Below are 19,376 nucleotides of genomic sequence, written 5' to 3'. Positions count from 1 at the left end.
AACAGCATTTAACTGAACTTTTTGTACATTTTTAATGCTTCATCTTATACTTGCTTACTGTACCATACTCTGAGTTGCATGCACATTTTTTCATAAGGAAGCAAACACAAGAACAAGACAACAGAGGAGCAAATAATGACAATAGCACACATGGCTGACAACGACACATACCTCTGGCCATAGCAAGTGCTTATGAAGCAACCCGTGTTGCTGCATTAAAGTGCAACACTTATGTGCAGAAATTGACTAAACATATCTAAATTGGGCAAAGAGTGCATGCTTATGCATATTAAAGACTGATTACACTTGCAATTTTGTATTCGAGTTAGTCAAAGCATTTGCAAGTCTTGGCATATCACGTGGTAAGCTCCCCTAAGCTGCCATTTCCCAGAAATCAGAGCACACAAGGTAGAACTTGAGCTCACACTTGTATATTTTTACCACACAAAGCTATCAATATATAAATACTTATTATTATCCAGTCAAGTCCAGTGCATTTGGGATAAACTTCATAACCCCGCATTCAAACACTAAACCCCCGAAGGCCAAAGAAAAGTGCTTTTATTATTTTTTTTTTTAATTTTCCCATCTAATTTCTATTACCTCTCACCCTCTCCCTGTCAATATTTTTCCAAGAAAGTTATCCTCGCAATATAGAATGTCTTATTCCGATTTATCTTTTACTCATCTTCCCACACATTCTAAAATGCAGTGATGTTCCATTCGGCAAATTATGTCTTTTTCAGATAATTTCCTGTCTAAAACTGGGCCTAAAAAGAACAAGTACTCTGCCAACTTACGGGGCAATTTAAATTAGCAGAGAAATAAGAGATGCTTTTTTGAAAGGTATTACAAACTAGATCAATAAATTACTGCAATTATTGAACAACATCAATAATGCCACATGTGTTAACGATGTCTAATGAACATAATTAGGAACAAGAAAGTAAGTGTCTTAATCTAGTGTATTTTCTTAGCTTTATATTTGCAATGTTAGACTCGTTTTTCGACTTTGCACCAATACAGCACTGTTAGACATCACAAAAATGTGTCCCCTTAAAAACCATCCAAAACCTTCTCTACTCTCCCCTCACACTTTTCTTTACGTTTGCAAAGACACAATAAATACTACCGCATTAATTAAAAGATAGATTACACATAAACTAGAAATGCTACCGAAACAAAATATATATATATATATATAGAGAGAGAGAGAGAGAGAGGAGCGAGCAGTCTACGAGCGCAAGGCAAACTTTTTTTTTTTATACTGTTGGCATTTACAGCAATTTCTCTTATAGTGATTACTGAGATAAAGAACATTAAACGCAAAGCGGAAGGAAAACCAACGCGCTGATGATGGGAATCGAACCCACGACCTCCGAATGTTGCGTCCAGTTCAATATATATATATATATATATATATATATATATATATATATATATATATATATATAACTGAGCCGAAAACCTGCCAAACAAGGTGATTATAAAGTAAAAGATAGTATAATGTCCACTGTGCTAACAAAAGGCAGCGATAAGTTCAATTCAACAGCTGACATTAGGTTATGCTTACATGTAATTTGATGAAACGCATAGATGCTCAAGCACAACGGCATGCATTGAGCTAGAGTCACCACTGCTACATACAGTCGAAGCTCGCTATAATGAACAGGGATACAGCGAATTATCGGATAAAATGAACTAAAATCGAAATTTGGTTGGCCTACGCTTTACTCCTATGGGAGTTCTTTCTGTATAACAAAACGAATAATTTCAAAATTTGACGCTAGAACGGTTACAACTAAGTAGGCTTTTTGCATTAAAATGGCAAAAAATGTGTGAAAGAGCCAGAAAACAACATCAACAAATGCGGTTTTTCAATCGATCAAATCGCCTGCCATAGAAGTGTGTATCGCCCGCGCGTTCGCGCGCTGCATCATCCACAACAAAAAATACTGCCAACGGCTTATGGCCTCTGAGATCACATCTCCGCGCGTGATGATCTTGGAGGTCATAAACGGCCATGGCCGGATCAAGGAGGTTATAAAAAAACTGCTGGAGTGGAAGTCGCCTATACCGACCAATGGGCTGGGGTGAAGCCTACGGCAGCCATCTTGAGCGCTAGGAAGCACTGTTCGCCGGCGTTGCCAGTGTGTTTTTCAAGTGTTTAAAGGATTTTAAAGTTCTGATGCAATGCTATCAGATGAGCCATACTGGATGTCTCAGAATCGATTTGAACCACCTGGATTTTTAAAGATCTCGACGATGTCTGATTATACTGGGGCGTTTTTAGCTCTATCAGTGCAAAAGTCGCAGCTCTACCTCAATATCAAATCTTTCAGTCCAGCCATAGCAACCTTGTATTACATAGTTGCGTAGCTTATGACGAGTATAATAGCACTGTATTAATTGCAAGTCTTAATTAAACATAATTAATTAACTGCTATTAAACAGCTGACACCATCGAGTCATATATTATTAGATAGCTGATATCGGGTATAATTGCACTGGACTAATTCTAGGTGCTGATTAATTACTGATAATTAGCTGACTGAGAATAAAATAAAAATTCATGCCACAGCTACAAGTCTTATATCGTTGGATAGCTTATGCAGAGTATAATTGCACTTGGCGAACTGCACATCATACTTAATTACTGCTAATTAAATAATTGTAATCAAAAATTGAAATGTATGCTATACATTTTAGTTATACATCGTAGCGTAGCTTATATAAAGTACAGTTGTACTATTGTACTAAACTTAACCCCCTTAACCTTAACCCCTTTTAATCCAACTTAATTTACCCTAATCTAACATTATTGTGCTTAATAAAGCATAATACTCCCTGATCGCCCCTTCCTAACTCCCCATTATATAACTCAATGAAACCTTAATTAAACTTTCTCTACCTAATCCTCCTTACTCGACCCATAATCCAACTTCATTCACAGTTCATCCGACTTAATACGTAATTCCTGTGCACGACATATGACTCCACTGCCTCACAAGCACCACACAAAGCCTCCATAATTTTTCCAACACATTTTTCTCAGTTATGAGGTACAGCGACAGTTTTTCGACCGATCTGCAACGCTTGTCGTAATAATCGCAAGCAGATTTATCAGCCATTTATTCTTTAATACAGAGATGAAAATGTGCTCAGCCTATTTATGATAATGATTACCGGCGTCTGTAGCCAACCAAGGAATAACAGAGACAGCACAGAGCATATGCACAACCTTGCCATTTATCCAGTGCAGTCAAAGAATTTTGAAGTAAACTGAACCTAGCACAAGCAGTCTCCGCTTTAGCTTGCCAACACTCGCAGCGAACAGCTCGTTTCCAAAGTGTTCGCGCCTGAGGATCCTTTTAGAAGCCTAGCAGAAAAGAAACAGCCACTATATGCCCGCACATACACGCCGCAATGCAAGGAGCACAGCCAGTTTGGAATGAGCACAATTTCTGAAATGTAACTCCCGGTGCCGTTTTCACATGGTTCTTACAATCATAAGCCGAACATGAACGAACGATGCTTGTCTTGACCGTGTTACATAGTGCGTACTTGAGCTACCTCCACTTCTCCAAGCGCTCAGCAGGCACACTCTGCGGCAGCTGGCTTGCTTTTCTGCTCCCCTCAAGATGAGTCGCGGAGGCTTCACTTGACGGGCGCTTCTTCCTTTCCAGCAGTTCTTTTATAGCCTCCTTGGGCCAGACTACAGAGGCGCTGCCGAAGTGTGCTTAAATCGCCCACGTGTTTGCGTACTGCGTCATCTAGTGGCAGCGAGAAAAACTAGTGCTAACGGCCCATGGCCTCCGAGATCGCAAGGCATGGAGGTGTTATCTCCGAGGCCATGGGCTGTTGGCGCCGCCGCTGCCGCTCGAGTCCGGCCATGCATGTGACTGGCATGTCATCATCATTGCCTTGTCATTCCATGAACACCTGCCACTGCGACTGACCCGTGCGCACGCTGCACTCTCCGAGTCCGTTGGATCCGTTGTGCAAATTGTGCGTGGAGGCAACATCCCTTCTTGAGTATTCCCTTTTGCTCTCCAACATGAAACGAAAGACTAGATTTATGTTTATACCAAGTTTTTAATAAAAACTTGTGCGTTGTGACACCTTTGTGTTGTCTACATTAGTGCGCATTTTGTTCCATTTTATTAGCAGGCTTATTAAAAAGAATTTGGGCGCGCACTTTTAAAATGAATATCAAATATAACGAACAAATTTTCGTGCCCCGTACTACTTCGTTATAACGAGGTTGGACTGTATAATGTCAAGCAGAAAATGATAGTAAAAAAAAAAAGTTCATCCAATGGCATCGACTAACCTCTTTCTCGTTGAGCCTGACAGTGAGGCAGATTCGTGACCCATCATCCATGCGGTCCCAGGCATGCAGCTCAGCTTTGCCTAACTTGCTGATGGCTGTATGGGCGACTACGCGTAGCAGGTCTCGAATAGCCACTTCCGCATTGTCTTGGACGTACCCCATGTAGGCCTGCACTGCTTCTAGGCCATAATGGTCAATCAGCTCCTTCACAAGGATGATGCCCTGCAAAATATGTCGTCCTAGCTACACTTTCAAACATCATAAACCACTACTTCTAATATATGGAAGAGCACTGAACAAGGGTAGAGGGGGAGCCTCAGTTTGCAAGCCGAGCCAACTTCTCGACAAGTGCACTTGTCTTCATCTGGGCAAAGGAAAGTCCACAGATTACCAAAAACAGATATTAGACAAGAAGTTTCTCATATAGTCACACCTGGAAATATGGTTCTGCTCATCACTTATTCTTTACTGTTTTTTTTTTTATTAATCTTTTCTCTATTGCAAGTGCAGCTAAAAGAAGAATGTATCTTTTCCCTGTTCAATTTTTCAATATTATTAGCTGAAAGCAGGTACATCACATGTTTTTAAAGCCAGCACTACAAGATGTCAACTGCTAGCTGACCCTGAGGGATGGAAATTAACCTGCCAAGATACTAAATGTCAGTGAAAGTAATAAGCAAACGCAAATTCACATTTAAGAGAATAAAAGAAGAATGAATCAGGCTACAAAAATGTTCATCATTTTTCGCACATGCATTCACATTTTCACATTTTAACATATCTATATTAAGTTGAACAAAAAAGGGGTATCTCAGAATTACCTTGCTGCATCAAGTTTCCAAAAACAAGAACTATATCTGTAAATATATTGCAGAAGCACTACACAAGCACCCGATAAATTCACAGAAAATAAAGCCATGAGGCATAACTTGTAACTTTCAAAAATGATACAACCATGTAAAATCTTCTGAACAGGCACAAAAAGGCCCCAGACTGACTGGCACTAATGTGAGAAATGCTTATTGCACACAAGTTAGGCACAGGAAATATTGCATTGATTATGCTAGTTCTTATGGACGATGAAACACCTTGGTGACAGTGTTAAAAATTTCTAAAGTGGGCAACTTGTTGGTCTCTGGCATTCTGCACCCAAGAGAATTAATAGCACATCCACTTCAGGAGTAGTAATTTCTCACATAAGTGCTCAAAACCTGAAGGCGTGCCAAGAGAAGAAATTATACCGCTTACGTAACATGCCAACTATATTTTGACGTGGCTTCAAATTAGGCGCCACTAGATAATGGTCACAGTTGCACTGCACAGCTTAAAATTTACTTTTTACTATTGACCACAGGTCTGTAAATACCGGACACCATCTTAATTCACAATGTTACAATAAAAGTATGTGCACAAAAAATAATTAAGGAAAAACATCTAGAGGGCGCAAATTAGGACTGTTTTGGTAATAAGAGAGCTTCCCACAACTGTAACAGCAGAAATGTGTTCTTCATGGGCAAACCAAACAACAGTTATGGAAAAATTTGTACTCATATGGCAGTCAGCTGACTGAATTTGCTATGAATTTAAAGTTCCACCACACAAGAAAATGCCGTCTTTATGCAGACTCAAAAAATGTGAATATTTCATATACCTTTTGATTGGCTGCAATTTGTGCCTGAATGTCAGCTAAATTATCGCGCAGGTTCCGTGTACCGCTGCAGTTGGGCAAGTGAGCTGGGGCATTCAGGGCCTTCGTCAGGGCTGCTCATGCAGACAAGAATAAAGAAAATAAAGATATGCAAAAATAGAGAATGAAATTAACTTTCAGGGCAAGTAATAGTAATTGAGACATACTGTTTGGTATGCAGTAGTACAGACAGATCTTCTAGCAAAGAGCAGTTTCACAAAACACTCACACTAATGATGTACCCTCTGTTCTCCACAGCAACCAAGGTTAAAGAGACTAGGTGCTTGTTTGGATATGCACACAAACTAAGCCAGCAGTCACTAAAACCTGTAACCTGTAAATGTAAACTTGTTTACTGATGATGTTTATTTAGGGTGAGAAATTAGCTGTGTAATCATTTCAGATAAAGAAGCTCATAGAAAGTTGGAAAAAAAAAAAAAGAACTCTACAGCTGCAGGCATACGATTAAGAGTGTTAGCTCAAGTTTTACGGAGTTTAATCCAAGGTCCTCAATTCTAGTACCAACATGTACATCATGAAATAACAATTTATTTGGTGCCACCCGCACTTCTCTACAACCACTGGTTCGCCTGCCAAGGCCCGTTAAAGGTCGCAACCCCATCAAAGGTTGCCTGTGAAAATACCTCGCACATGTTAGGATTCATTTCGAAAAATGATTCTGTGTGCCATATGGTGCCAATTCATTTGGCACCACTCAGAACCCTGCAACTTAAACGCTGGACCACAATTGGGATTGCAAGTGGCGACACATACTCATGCCCAGGTGGAGTATATAAGACCGGTCAATAGTATATAGTAGGTGATGCAGAGATGGGGTGGGTGGGGGGGGTGGGGGGGCTTTGGTGAATCATGACGTCACACATGGTGGAGCAGGTGGTGGACTCCATTGTATGGGTGGTCATGTGGCAGCCAAGAAATTATTTGCAATGCTGTTAGCAATGATCACGTTGCTTGGCCGCCATCTTGAATCTGAGAGCGACAAAGAAAAGGATGAGAAACAAGCAAATATATGTAGTAAGAGCTAACATTCATAAACGTAACCAATCTATCAGTAGTACCTGAGTCCCAGATTATACTGCATGGCCTGTGAAATGCTCTTTACAACTGGGCTATGATGACAGCTGTATCGCCTTCTATTCTGAATGTATACTTGCATTATGTGCCTGTGTATACATATATATGAGCACATTCAAAAGTAGATGTGGAGACAGCCAATATTACAGCTAAGATAGTATAGACACACTGCATGCTATACACGGTTGTAATGTGCCTATATCCATGACCTCCGCAGTTGTCTGTTTTTTTGTTGTTATTTTTTTGCTTTTTATGAAATTAGTCCTTCTGTTTACACAATACACAACTGATTTCACACCCTAATCAGCCCCACTGATAAAGGAATAAATTGCTTCCCTATGCTTTCTTTACAGTGACTAATGGCTTGCAACTTCTGTTCACCACAAAGAATAAGAAATGAGCAACATTGGCATTATTCCATTCTGCCAACAAAAAGACTAGTTTTTATGAGTAGCATGATGAGGACACATTTCCGTTGAAATACTGGCAGTGAAATAGGCTGCCGCTCATTTTCCTTACAAGTTGGAATCCATTTGTTTACTCAGGCCCTCTTCTTTGGTACATTGAACTTTTGTTCACCAGTAACAGCTCATGAGGTACTGGGGTATTTATAAACTAATACAGACTGCATCTGCAGCGATCCAATTTTCATGGATCAGACAAATTCTGTGGGTTATATTCACAAATAAAATAATCAAATATCGTCATCTTATACAGTATTCACACAAAGGCAGTCTCAGTATGAGAGGCAAAATAGGTGATGATGCAAATTGAATTAAAGGGAGAGGAATGTGAGGAAAAGTAGGTATTGAAGTTTCAAATGGACAGTTAGTACCTGCTTAAATTTAGAGGGATTAGATTCTGTAACAATGCTTTTGCGAAGACTACCATTCTTCAAAGATATGGTGATAGGGAGGAAAGATACGTTGAAGGTGTTCAAAGAATCATGCAAAAGCTGAAGGCTAAGGGAGTTGAACAATCAGCGAGATGACTGTGAAGGAGCACGTAATAAGTTTTCATGCAGGGTATATTGTCAATCCCATTATTGAATAATGGGATCACCACATGTCTCATTCAAATTAAAGTTTGCGGTTTCTTCTTTCACAGTGATACATTAATTTCCTGTATAGTCCTGAAACATAATGCCTATCTCCCACCAGAGCAAAGCTCGTCTCTGCATGCCAGAGTAGAAGACTGAGAATGGTTGTTCATGACACCAGTGGTACATTAATGGTAGTCACTTCCTCAGATGCATGCATCCTTCAGATGTTTCTTTACCTCAGGAAGCAACCAGAAGTGCAATAAAACAAGACCTGGGCTGAAACATGGCTGATGCAGAACAGCCACTCCCATTACATATTCTAAAACTAGGTGCGGATACAAGTGGTAAATTGCGAATTTCAATTGTGAGATTAAACATTCCAAAGTGACACATGGGCTATGACAAATGCTGTAGTGGAATGTTTCGGATTAGTATGGACCACTTAAGGTTTATTTAATGCGCATGAGAACCTTTCACATTTTGAGTCCATCAAAACATGGCAGCAGCTACCGTGGCCAAGAATGAACTCAGGCCCTCTAGCGTGCAATACTGGTGCATGTGAACTGCTGCTGGTGGGGACCACTGCAAAAAGTGACGTGCTCCAGGAAAAAAAAATCTGCAATACCTTTCCATTCTTCAATTGAAAAGATACTGACTAAAAGCCAAAACTGGTATGGTAAAAGGGTTGCCCACTTTTAGGGTAAACGTACGAATGGGTAGTCGCTGTGTCTTCTGAGCTCCATTGCATCCGAACTGGCCGCGGATCAAATTGAAGTGGCAAGGCATGTGAAGCACCACCTTCAGGTCCTTCTGTGCCTGTGCAACTCTGCTTTAATGTGTGATGGATAGAATGGAGCTCCAAATGAAGCAACTATTTGCTTGCGTGTCCATCCTAAAAGTGAATGACCCCCCTGTACATTGGGCATAATGAACCAAAGCGACACGGGCTAGGAGAGATGGGGTAGTGGAAAACTCTGGATTAATTTCATCCACCTGGGATATTTTAATGCGCACTAACATTGCACAGTACATGGAATCTTGCCTTTGCAGCCTTCAAAACATGGCCACCGTGGCCGGGACTGAACCCATATCCTTGGGCTCAGCAGTTGAGTGCCATAACTACCGAGTCACTGCAGCAGGATAAAGGGGCAAAATTTATTGAACAGCTGTCGTAACTTAGTATTGTGCTGGTACATTCAAATGTGTCGTGCACTGCCTGCTGCTAAGTTGCAACATACAGCAACAAATTGGACAGGAAACTAAAAGGAGCAGTGATTCCACTAATGATGCACTGAGCTTACCATTTCACTTTTAACAGCACATGTTAATGGCAGAAAAACAAAGTTTTCATATGCAATGTTAATTTCTTCACAAAAATAGGTTCATTAAAATCTATTGCTTTCTTCGATTTTTGAGAAAATTCAGCCATCATTGTCATCCATCTCTCCAACTGTGGCATTTTCCTTTTTACGCGGGGTCTTGCTACAAGTGCTGTAATGCAGGCCCAAACTAATTTTCACAAGTGAGTTCACTTGTGCAAAAACAAGGGGTTTGCATAGGGTCATGCATAGCTCCTGTGTTAAGCAATCTATTACTGGCGGAAAAAGATTGAACGCTAAAACGAACTTTGGGTGACTCGAATGTTTTAGGATGCTTTCGGTATGTAGATGATTTTTTAGTCCTGTTAGACTCTGATAGTGATAACTTCGCAACCGTTAAGTCAGATATAGAAAGAAAATTTCGCGATGTCCTGAATCCACTAAAATTAACGAGTGAATGGCCGCAGGACAATATGATCAGGTTTCTAGATCTAAAACTGAAAATTGAGCCTAATCACACGTGTTGGACATATGAGCCACGCGCCAGCAAGCCGTTGCTTTCCTTCGAATCTTCACATTCAAAATTAGTGAAACGTAGCGTAGTGAAATCATGCTATATTAATGCTTTAAGGAAATCATGCATCCATTCTATTAAAGATAGCTTCATGTATCAAACTCGACGGCTTCAAAACGCAGGATATCCCAAGCAGCTTTTGGTATCGGTAGCGGAGACTATTTTATCAAGTATAAAATCTTCTCAGGCGAGCCTGGAGAGCGTTTCCACGAACCAGCGGACGAAAGAAAAGATAGTGGTCATTCCGTATATCCATAACCTCTCGCATAGACTCAAACGTATAGGAAATCGGGCAGGTGTAAAAGTTGTCCTTTCGGCTCCAGATAAATTAGGGAAAATGTGTAAAAAAGTTAATGGTACGAGAGGCATAGGTCAGGGCTGTACCATAAAACACAAAGACCCTTATGTGGGTTGCCAGAAGGGGGTTGTATACTCTGTTCCACTGTCTTGTGGAAAACATTATATCGGACAGACGGGGCGTTGTATTAATGAAAGACTAATGGAGCATCACAATAATGTTTTTGGTACGGTAAAAGAAACTATGGGCATACACTGCAGGGACTGTAAAAGCGACGCTTGCCAGCCATTTCTACAGGAAGCAAAAATAATCAATCGGCATAATGACCAGACAGTACGGGAGATTTTAGAAGCAAAAGAAATCAACAGGATAAAGGAAACTTGTATCAGCAGCCCATCTATAGCTTTATCGGAACGTGAAGTAAGATTTATGAACACGAGAAAATGATGCGTTGTGAAAATCTGGATGACACATGGTTCGATTGCATTCTTACACTTTTCGGTTGTTTGTTTAGTTGTTCTAGTTTCTTTTTTGTGTGAACGTGTTCATATATATGGATGCAGGCATGCAATAAACTTGTCAGTTGAAAGTCAGCGCTCGTCTTGTTGTCTTCGTTCGTCCCTGTCGTGTTTTTCGCGCTGTTCTACACAATGAATTACCAACATGCCCAAGCTTCTGTTTTAACGTAGTTCACTTACCTTCTTGCTGAAAGACTCCAGCCTGGACAACTTTGAAAGAGACAAATGTGGCCCCTTCTTCAAGGATGGTGTGAGAGTGGGCTGGCATTGAGCCCGGCGCTATGCCACCAATATCAGCGTGGTGGCCACGGTTGGCAACAAAGAAGACAGGACGTGGCTCGTCTTTGTAGAAAACCTAAGTGACAAGAACATTGGATGCACAGACTAGAAATTAAATTGCTGCTACAAGTAAGGCTACAATGGCAGCCACACACATTAGCCATGGCACACATTGAGCAAGCTGCCCATGCACCTTTAAAATCAAACAATCATCACCAAGCCTGCAGTGCCCAAGGATCAATGAAAGCTTAGTAGTGGCCCGAAATTGGTAGATATAGCTTTACCAACCATAGCGTATCAGTCCTTTCGAGGTTATGCTAGAAGAGACCTTTGCCCTGTACTGGGTGTAGTAAGGCTGATGATGAGTCGTCAGTTAATTTTTATTAATGCAAATCTTCAATAATTATGTATACGCAGAAACGTGCATTTCCATGATGGCTAGTGAAAAATTAAAAGTGACCTTGATTAGGCCTTGTGTTCTGAATGATAATTTAACATTAACAAGAAGTATTGGCAACTGCTGGTCACACCAAATTACATACTGATGAACCAGCTTAAAATTCCTACACTGCAATATTTTTGGTACAAACTTTTGCAAACTCAGGGGTTTTACATCCTGGAGCGATACATGGGCTACGAGGGATACAATAGTACAAGTCCCCAGATAGTAATTTAGACCTCTTGGGGGTCTTTAGCTTGCACTGACATCACACAGCAGACAGGCATTTTTGTATTTTGCCTCCATTACAATATGGCCACCATAGCAGGGAATGAATTTGCAACCTTAGGACCAGCACTTGAACGCTAAAACCAATCAGGTATCATAGCTAGTTGTACAAACTAGCGGTATGACAGATGGTTGCAACCAGTGACCAAGGTGAATGTACCACAATGTCACAAGCTGAAAATCTATAGAGAAACAGCACACGTATGCCAAAAAATTCAGCTAAAATTACACGAGGCAGAACCCACATTACTGTTTTTGCATGACTGCTAGGGCTCCACTACAGCTTTCCTAAAATGAATACACATAAGTACATGGACGTACCGGGGTGATGACTGTGAGGTCAGGCAAATGGCTGCCACCAGCCTGAGGGTGATTTGAAAGGAGCACATCACCAGGTACAAGGTTGTCACCTAACATCATCATCTGCAAGATTTTAAGTACCAAATGTTCAGACACCAAAACTAAAAGAGAATTCCTAAGCAAAGCCTGCAAATAACATGCATAACTTACAAGTTTGGTCAATGGCTAAGTTTGCCTGTTGTAAGGTAAGGTTTATGAAATACACAAATAAGCAAAAAAAAATTAATACATTCAGATTATGAATCCATCCTTTTACACAGAATCTTCCTTTCAGGGCTATAGCACAATCATCTGACAATCATATTTTTAATGCCAAATAAACATGAGTTAACCAAACATTCTCATATAGAGTACATCTTAAATTAAATGGACATGCTTGTAAATCAGTGGAGACGACTGAGAAAAACAGATCACACACGAATGACACACGAATGACACAATACAGAACAAAAGACAGGAACAAGGAGAGCTAAAAGCAATGCGAAAAATACTCCAGAGATAGCAAGTACTGAGTACAGTATTAAACATACTGTATAAGATGACAATAAAAAAAGTAGACGGCATAAACAGCCGAGCTCACTGAGCTTTGCTCATTCAAACTGATTGGAATAAGCCTTATATGTACTTGTTGCTTTTTTTTTACTTGAAATACATTTTCGAACAATGTGGGGTACTGAAATTGGCTCCCTCTGATGTGACAATAGTGTTCCTCATATCCTCCCTCGAAGCACTTTTCACAGGCGAAAAATCTTGTTTAGTCTCAGTTTCGCCATTTGGACCATTTAAAAAAAAAATACTAATTTGTTGAAGCACGTGTATATATGAACTTTAACAACTGAGCTGAAGAAGTTCCCACGTGACAAAAGACAGTATATACTGTATGCGTGAAAGCGCGAGCCTTACAATTACCTGGTATTGGACAGCCTCTTGCATGGCTCCGAGGTGGACAGGAATGTGCGGTGCATTGCACACGAGGCCACCATCAGGGCCAAAGAGTGCACAGGAGAAATCAAGTCTTTCCTGCACCATAAATTTGTATCGTTTTAAGCTGCTTCTAATGTGAAAATCAAATCGTCACAAGTTATTGGCCTTTCTTCAAAACAAGTGAAACTAATTCAAGCAATTCTCAATACCACATGCACAGATTTTAACAGTAGCAGTTTGCTAAATACAGTCAGTTCCTTATTTGATACAATACAAAACTATGAGATATGCCGTCATTCTGCTATCAGTTTTCGCAAAATATACATCAGGAAGTTAAAAAAAGCCCCACATATAGTCAACCACAAAGTTACAAAAAAATTCTCAACAATGATTTTTTTTTTCCAGCTACTAATTCATTCCTTCATAAATTGAAATTCTTCCCAACAAACACACAAGGCACATAAGAATACTTGCTCAAAAATTATCTGCATGAACAATTTTAAATATATCAATTGTTAAGTCAATTTTAATGGATGCCTAATTGTGCAAATTTAACACCTGCAAAGTTTTGTGTAAGAAACAGTCAGTTGCACAGCATTAATGTTTTTATTTATTACCTCAGAATTGATATGTATGCCATCTAAAATGAAAGAAAAAAAAATGAGCAATTTCGAGCAAGAAGCCACTTAGCTGCTGAGCTCTAAATCGAAGGAAATGAGGTTTATCCTTTGGCAATAAAAGCAGCATGTACAGCCTTTATCAAAAGTTTACAGCCCAGAGGGTTTACTTTTAAGCCGTATATTATGAGTTCTTTAACAATCGTGGAAGTCCTAGCCATTGGAGAGGGTAGGACAAAAAATCTTCTTGCCTTCAGCAAGTATGGAAATCTGGAAATGCCTTACAAGCCACATAGTATCGCTCAGAAGTAGACCCCCTGGGCTGTAAACTTTTGATAAAGGCTGTACATATTGCTAAAATAGAATAAAAATATAGTGAGCAGCAAAAGTACTTCATCAAGCTAGCATAAAATATAAGAAAGGCACTGCTTCAATTTCATCCCGACAGATCTGTATGCCACAGCATTTCCATATGACTCAACATTTGAAAATATTACACAATTACATTGATTCTCTTGTGGCAGAGGCACCATTTCTTTCAGCAGAAATCAGCACCTATATAAAAATCAATAAAAGCTCCAAGCTTCATTTTAAATTGCTTCCTTCAGCACCCTTCCAAAGAGAAAATTGGGACTGTACCTTAATATTTGTTGATATTGATGTTCTTTGAAGAATCCTGCAATGAACTTTTATGTGAGATGCATAAATAAAAAGGATGTTTAATTTTACAATACTTTAAAACATATCCAATGCATTCAGAGCTCTATGGATATACAGCATATTTAAGTAAGCTGAAAGGGAACACACATGCATATGCATAAATAAGCAGTTGTGCAGAAGAAAACTGCCATAAGCATTCACACTCTTTTTGTAAGGTTATGACTAAATCTAGAAAAATGCTCTAGTATTGTAAAAATAAAAGATAGCAATTTCACTGGTTTCATTATTTTCATACATGAAATAATGGTCAGTAAATTAAAAGAAAGACAAGAAGATGGTAATAGAGAGCTCAGCATTGGTGCTGTTACTGTCTTCTTTAAAGAACACTGACCCTTCCACACTGTTATTTTGCAATATGAACATCCCACTCATTCCCAACATAACAGCTGAAGAGAACCACTATTCCAACACCACAGCAGAAAAAGAAGACAAACTTGGGGAGGCCACAGCAATTAGATAGATTTACTATACGTAGCGTGATCTGCAAACTGCCCCCATGACCCCCTACCACGCGCGACCGGTGCGCACTCCCCGACTGGTTCCGACGCAGCGGGTCTATGTGCCGACTCCCAGCATGTGACACTGTCTATAGGTGTCAAGAGGATCTGGGCATGCGCAGTGGAACACGTGGTGGCAGATCACGGTAATGGATTGCGGATCATGGTAGACAAAAACTCTCTATTAAAACACTTTCTTTTTTATGCATGAAACACACCCACAGATAGCACCTTTTCATGCTTATCTGAAAACTGCATTCTATTTTAAGCATGCAAGTTTAGCTGCTGAGTAGTTACGATTAATACCCTCGTAAAGCCATTTTCGAGGCATTATGTAATTAAGAAGAAAGTCTGCACTTTTTACATGTCAGCTTGTTCATAAAGCTCTGTTCTGTGCAATAAAGCTATTGGGTGATTCCACGAGAAATCAAACTGCCCAATTATTTGGCATTTTTGTTTTCCTTGGTTTGTATGTAAGCTATGCAAGTGGTATTGAATAGATCAACAGTGAATTTATTTTTGTCCTAATGGTAAAATTTCCGGAGAAAGAACATATGAACGATGTCATGGCGCATGGCGCATTTTCGTACATACTACTACATCTAGATTTTGCAACTACGTCTGAGTGGATTTATACATGTCACTAGGATTATAAATTTGCAAGTTGAATGTACAGGTGGTAAGGAGTAAATTAGGCTTATCTCTGCTATTCTGAGTAAGTTAGTGTTTTCTGTAAAAAATTTGAAAAACAGCTAAAATACAAAATTAGGCTATAGTTTGGAATTTTTTCCCTCCTTGGCTTTATTTCGCAACGTCTTTAAACCTACACAGTTATTAGGTACTTATGTAATAAAGAATCGTACGGATTTTCATTGCTAGCGAGCGAAGGCAAGCATAACAAATATAATGCCAAATATTGCATTTTTAACTATAAGACTTCTTTTAGACATAAAAATATAAAAAAACCCATCTCCGATTTTTCTCAAATTTATAAGGAAGTGCTCAAAAGATATGCCGGCAAGAATACAGAACAAGATGTTGCATTATATTGTTTCTAATTAAGGTACGTTAGCTCAAACTTATCCCTTTTCAAGAGTTGGCAAAAGAACCTAAATGACGGTCGCTCGGCAGATACTACGCCGTCGCCTGCTTTAATATTATCTTAAGGTCCATACTTAAGGTCTCTATCTTAAGGTCTATAAAAACTATCTTACTATCTAAAAACTATCTTAAGTTCCATAAAAAGAAAATTCTGTTTCAGAGGAATTTTCGCTTAGTAAAAAAATATTGACAGGAGTTCCTTGGGGTAGATTTTAGCGCCAGCTACAGGTCTAATCTCGGATAATCACCATCTCCGTCAAAAGTGTTTTAAACGGTTTAGAGAAATGCTGTCCGCTGCTGAAACAATGGAGGAATGCACATCTGAAGAGGAAGAGTACTACCGATATAGACATTTGTCTGAGGCCTTGTCTCCCATGAATCTGCGGCACAGAAAATGCTCAGCAAAGAGAAAGCACAGTACAACAGATGAAAATGTTGCTTGCAAAAAGAACCCTGCTTTCAATACATCCACTGTCAATAAGAATGGTTGCGAAGCGTTACAGGACGAGTGCGTAAACGGCACCGAATGGCTCAAAAAACTTGAAACAAGCCTACGATTCTGCCTCGTCTTATCAGAAGCGTCTCCTCCTCTGTCGCCAATGAATCTCGAGCAAAGAAAGATCCAAGCAGTCTTTCCAAAATTGACCAAGTACATGCTTTACAAGTCTCGAAAGTTGCGCGAGAAGCACGGGGTGTGGTGTGCTCTGGACCTGCACGAAAGACACCGATTGAACCTCGACGAAGTACAGGCTGCTGAGGACTACTACACAAAAGATGAGTATAGCTGTTCTCGACAGAGCCTGAACAAAACAGACAACATATACGCCCTCGTAGATGGAAGGAAAGAATACATTCCCAAAAGGTTTATGACATGTTCAGTCCGAGAGGCATACCGCGTATTGAAGCTAACCCGGACAAAACCACGGGACTTTCGAAGATTTATTCCCTTCGGCCGCGGTGGGTTTTGCTTCGCCTCAGCAAGAAGTCTGCTTGTGTGTTTACTGCGCGAATGCCTCTATTTGCCATTCTGCATTGCAAAGAATAACGGGGGATGCCTACACACTTGATGAATTGAAACACGTATGTTTATTGAGCTCACCGTCGGAGTAATGCTGGTTGGTTGATTGTGAGATGTGTCCAAAAAAAGATGGCCTAACTGTAACAACATTAGGAGTACCTGAAGCAATTGAAATCACGTACGCCGTATGGGAAAACGGCAACCTCATGAAAAAGATAGCACAGACGAGTGAATTTGTGCAAGGGCGCTTTCTACCTGGATTAGCTGTTTGATTCCACATGAACACATTAGGAAGATCCATACTCGAGCTATACATGACACAAAGCAATGTGAAACTAATGGGTATGCGGTGTTGAACTTTGACTTTGCAGAGAACTGGACTGCAGTATTACCCGACAAAATACAATCGTACTACTGACACAAAAAGCAGGTCTTTGTCTTTACCTGTGTTGTCATCACTGAAAAATCAATGCGAAGCTTTCTGTGGTCAGTGACGATGTGGCGCATGACGCAGCCCATGCCTGCTTCGCATTAGGCAAAATTCATGACTGGCTCAACCATGACCTTCATCAAAATAATGCCACATACGCGAGCGACGGGGCTGCAAGCCATTTCAAAAACAAAGATCAACTGTATGAATTGTGGAAAAAGGACTATGTCTCCATAAAGTGGTTGTTCTCGGCCACAGGACACGAGAAAAACGTCTGCGACGGCGTTGGTGGATTAGTGAAACACCCGGCGTCTCTCAACAACCTTAGAGCAGACAGCACCACTGTGATAACATCTGCATCTGAAATAGTCTCTAACTTATCCGGAAGTCTGAAGAACGTGCGACTGATCCTTGCGCCTGCAGATGAACTTCAGCAAACTCGTGAGCACAAAAAAGATGAGTAGAAAAACTTGCACCTGAGACAGGAATACACTCAGGGCACATGTGGTTCGCTGCACAAGATAATACGGGGCCAACAAGGTTTAATCTGTGGCCCGAACGGCCACGACCTCCATGAAAGAAATAAAAATATTTTGAAATGAATTCGTACTATCATCGCGGCTTACGCTCTCCTAAAGTTCTTTATATACGCTACCTCACATTTATACTTCATAAGTGGTAGTCTTACTCTCCACTGCCAAGGAGAAATAATATACAGTCGAACCCGGATATATCGAACTCGAAGGGGATCGCGGAATAGTTCGATATATTGATAATTCGATATACAGAAATCTGCTTGTGACGGCACTTACGATGCGAAAAAACAATACCATATTTGTCGCGTAATCAATCCACTCGTATAATGAACCCACCCTCCACTTTTGCACCGAAAATTTGAAAAAAAAAAAAATGCTTTAAGGCCAGCTCGCTCACATGCAAGCGATTGAGTGATTCTCAGTGACGAGCGGCAGCAACAGTGAAAAATTTCAAACTTGTTGGAACTGCGTCTCTGTCGCTGGTCGAGCCACCGCGGCAGCTCAAAATAAGGTTTCTGTGTCACCGCGGCAGAAATGGCGAGCGTTTTCGCTTGCATGTCGATGGCGCGCGTCACTCCGTTTCATCTCATCCACAGCTCATTTCTTGGCAGAGTGCCAAGAGGCTGCGCAGCGATAACGTCGGGGTGCGTTTATCTTTTGATAGCTCCTGCGGTGGCGGGGCGCGAACTTGGCAGAGGGCCCGTGATGGCTTGATTGCACAAGCCTGGTTCGATTTATCATGCGCTTGAGGCGGGCGTCATGATCTCAGCAGCTGACACCGCGTGCTTTCGTTGATTCATACATGCAAGGATAAACGACTCCCGCCAAAAAAAAAAAAAAAAAAAAAAAAAGAAAAAAGAACACCTTCCGCTTCTTAACGTCCGAATAGCACAACGATAAAAAAGGATAACTTGCAAAAAAAAAAAAAAAAATACAGAGAGCTGCCACTTTTTAACGTCCGCAGGCGCCATAGCCACCGCGCGCAGAGGGTTCGCAACACATGCTGGAGAAAGCGTCCGACGCCTGTCTGAAAACGGGCTGAGCTGGCTTGGCGCATGCATAGCGCGTGCTGAAGGAGAGAGATAGCTCAGCAAAAGGATGAGCACACCCACGCACATGGCTTGCAAACATCTTGTGTTGGCGCACGGGAAACGATAACTGCAGATGCGAACCTTTGAGGAATGGGCGTGGCGCTGCCCAGACCAGCCGTCGCCGAACTGTCCCCTCTCATTCCTTCCACGCGTGGCTCGAAAACGTTACGCGGAAAACGACCAAGGGTGATGCGATCGTCTTTGGGGAAG

At 40.7% G+C, this 19,376-nt stretch overlaps 1 protein-coding gene and 1 pseudogene across 1 annotated transcript in view; one reads left to right on the top strand and one right to left on the bottom strand.

The window, feature by feature from the left end:
• LOC146204586 (5-oxoprolinase) overlaps positions 1-19,376 on the bottom strand; it is a 134,204-nt gene that overhangs the window by 34,997 nt on the left and 79,831 nt on the right. Inside the window, exons 20-25 of the mRNA XM_084589257.1 lie at positions 14,413-14,449; positions 13,142-13,252; positions 12,194-12,295; positions 11,047-11,221; positions 5,985-6,094; positions 4,334-4,555 (exon numbers count right to left, since the gene is read on the bottom strand). Of these exons, the coding sequence (XP_084445383.1) occupies positions 4,334-4,555; positions 5,985-6,094; positions 11,047-11,221; positions 12,194-12,295; positions 13,142-13,252; positions 14,413-14,449 (757 nt within the window). The remainder of the gene's footprint in view (positions 1-4,333; positions 4,556-5,984; positions 6,095-11,046; positions 11,222-12,193; positions 12,296-13,141; positions 13,253-14,412; positions 14,450-19,376) is intronic.
• Positions 17,223-18,003, top strand: LOC146204587 (uncharacterized; annotated as a pseudogene).

This window comes from Amblyomma maculatum, chromosome 1 (genome assembly GCF_055883805.1).
Source record: "Amblyomma maculatum isolate TAMU_Amacu chromosome 1, ASM5588380v1, whole genome shotgun sequence".
Classification (NCBI taxonomy): Eukaryota; Metazoa; Arthropoda; class Arachnida; order Ixodida; family Ixodidae; genus Amblyomma; species Amblyomma maculatum.
Note: the sequence above shows the minus strand (reverse complement) of the source record. Positions and strands in the feature narration are given on the sequence as shown.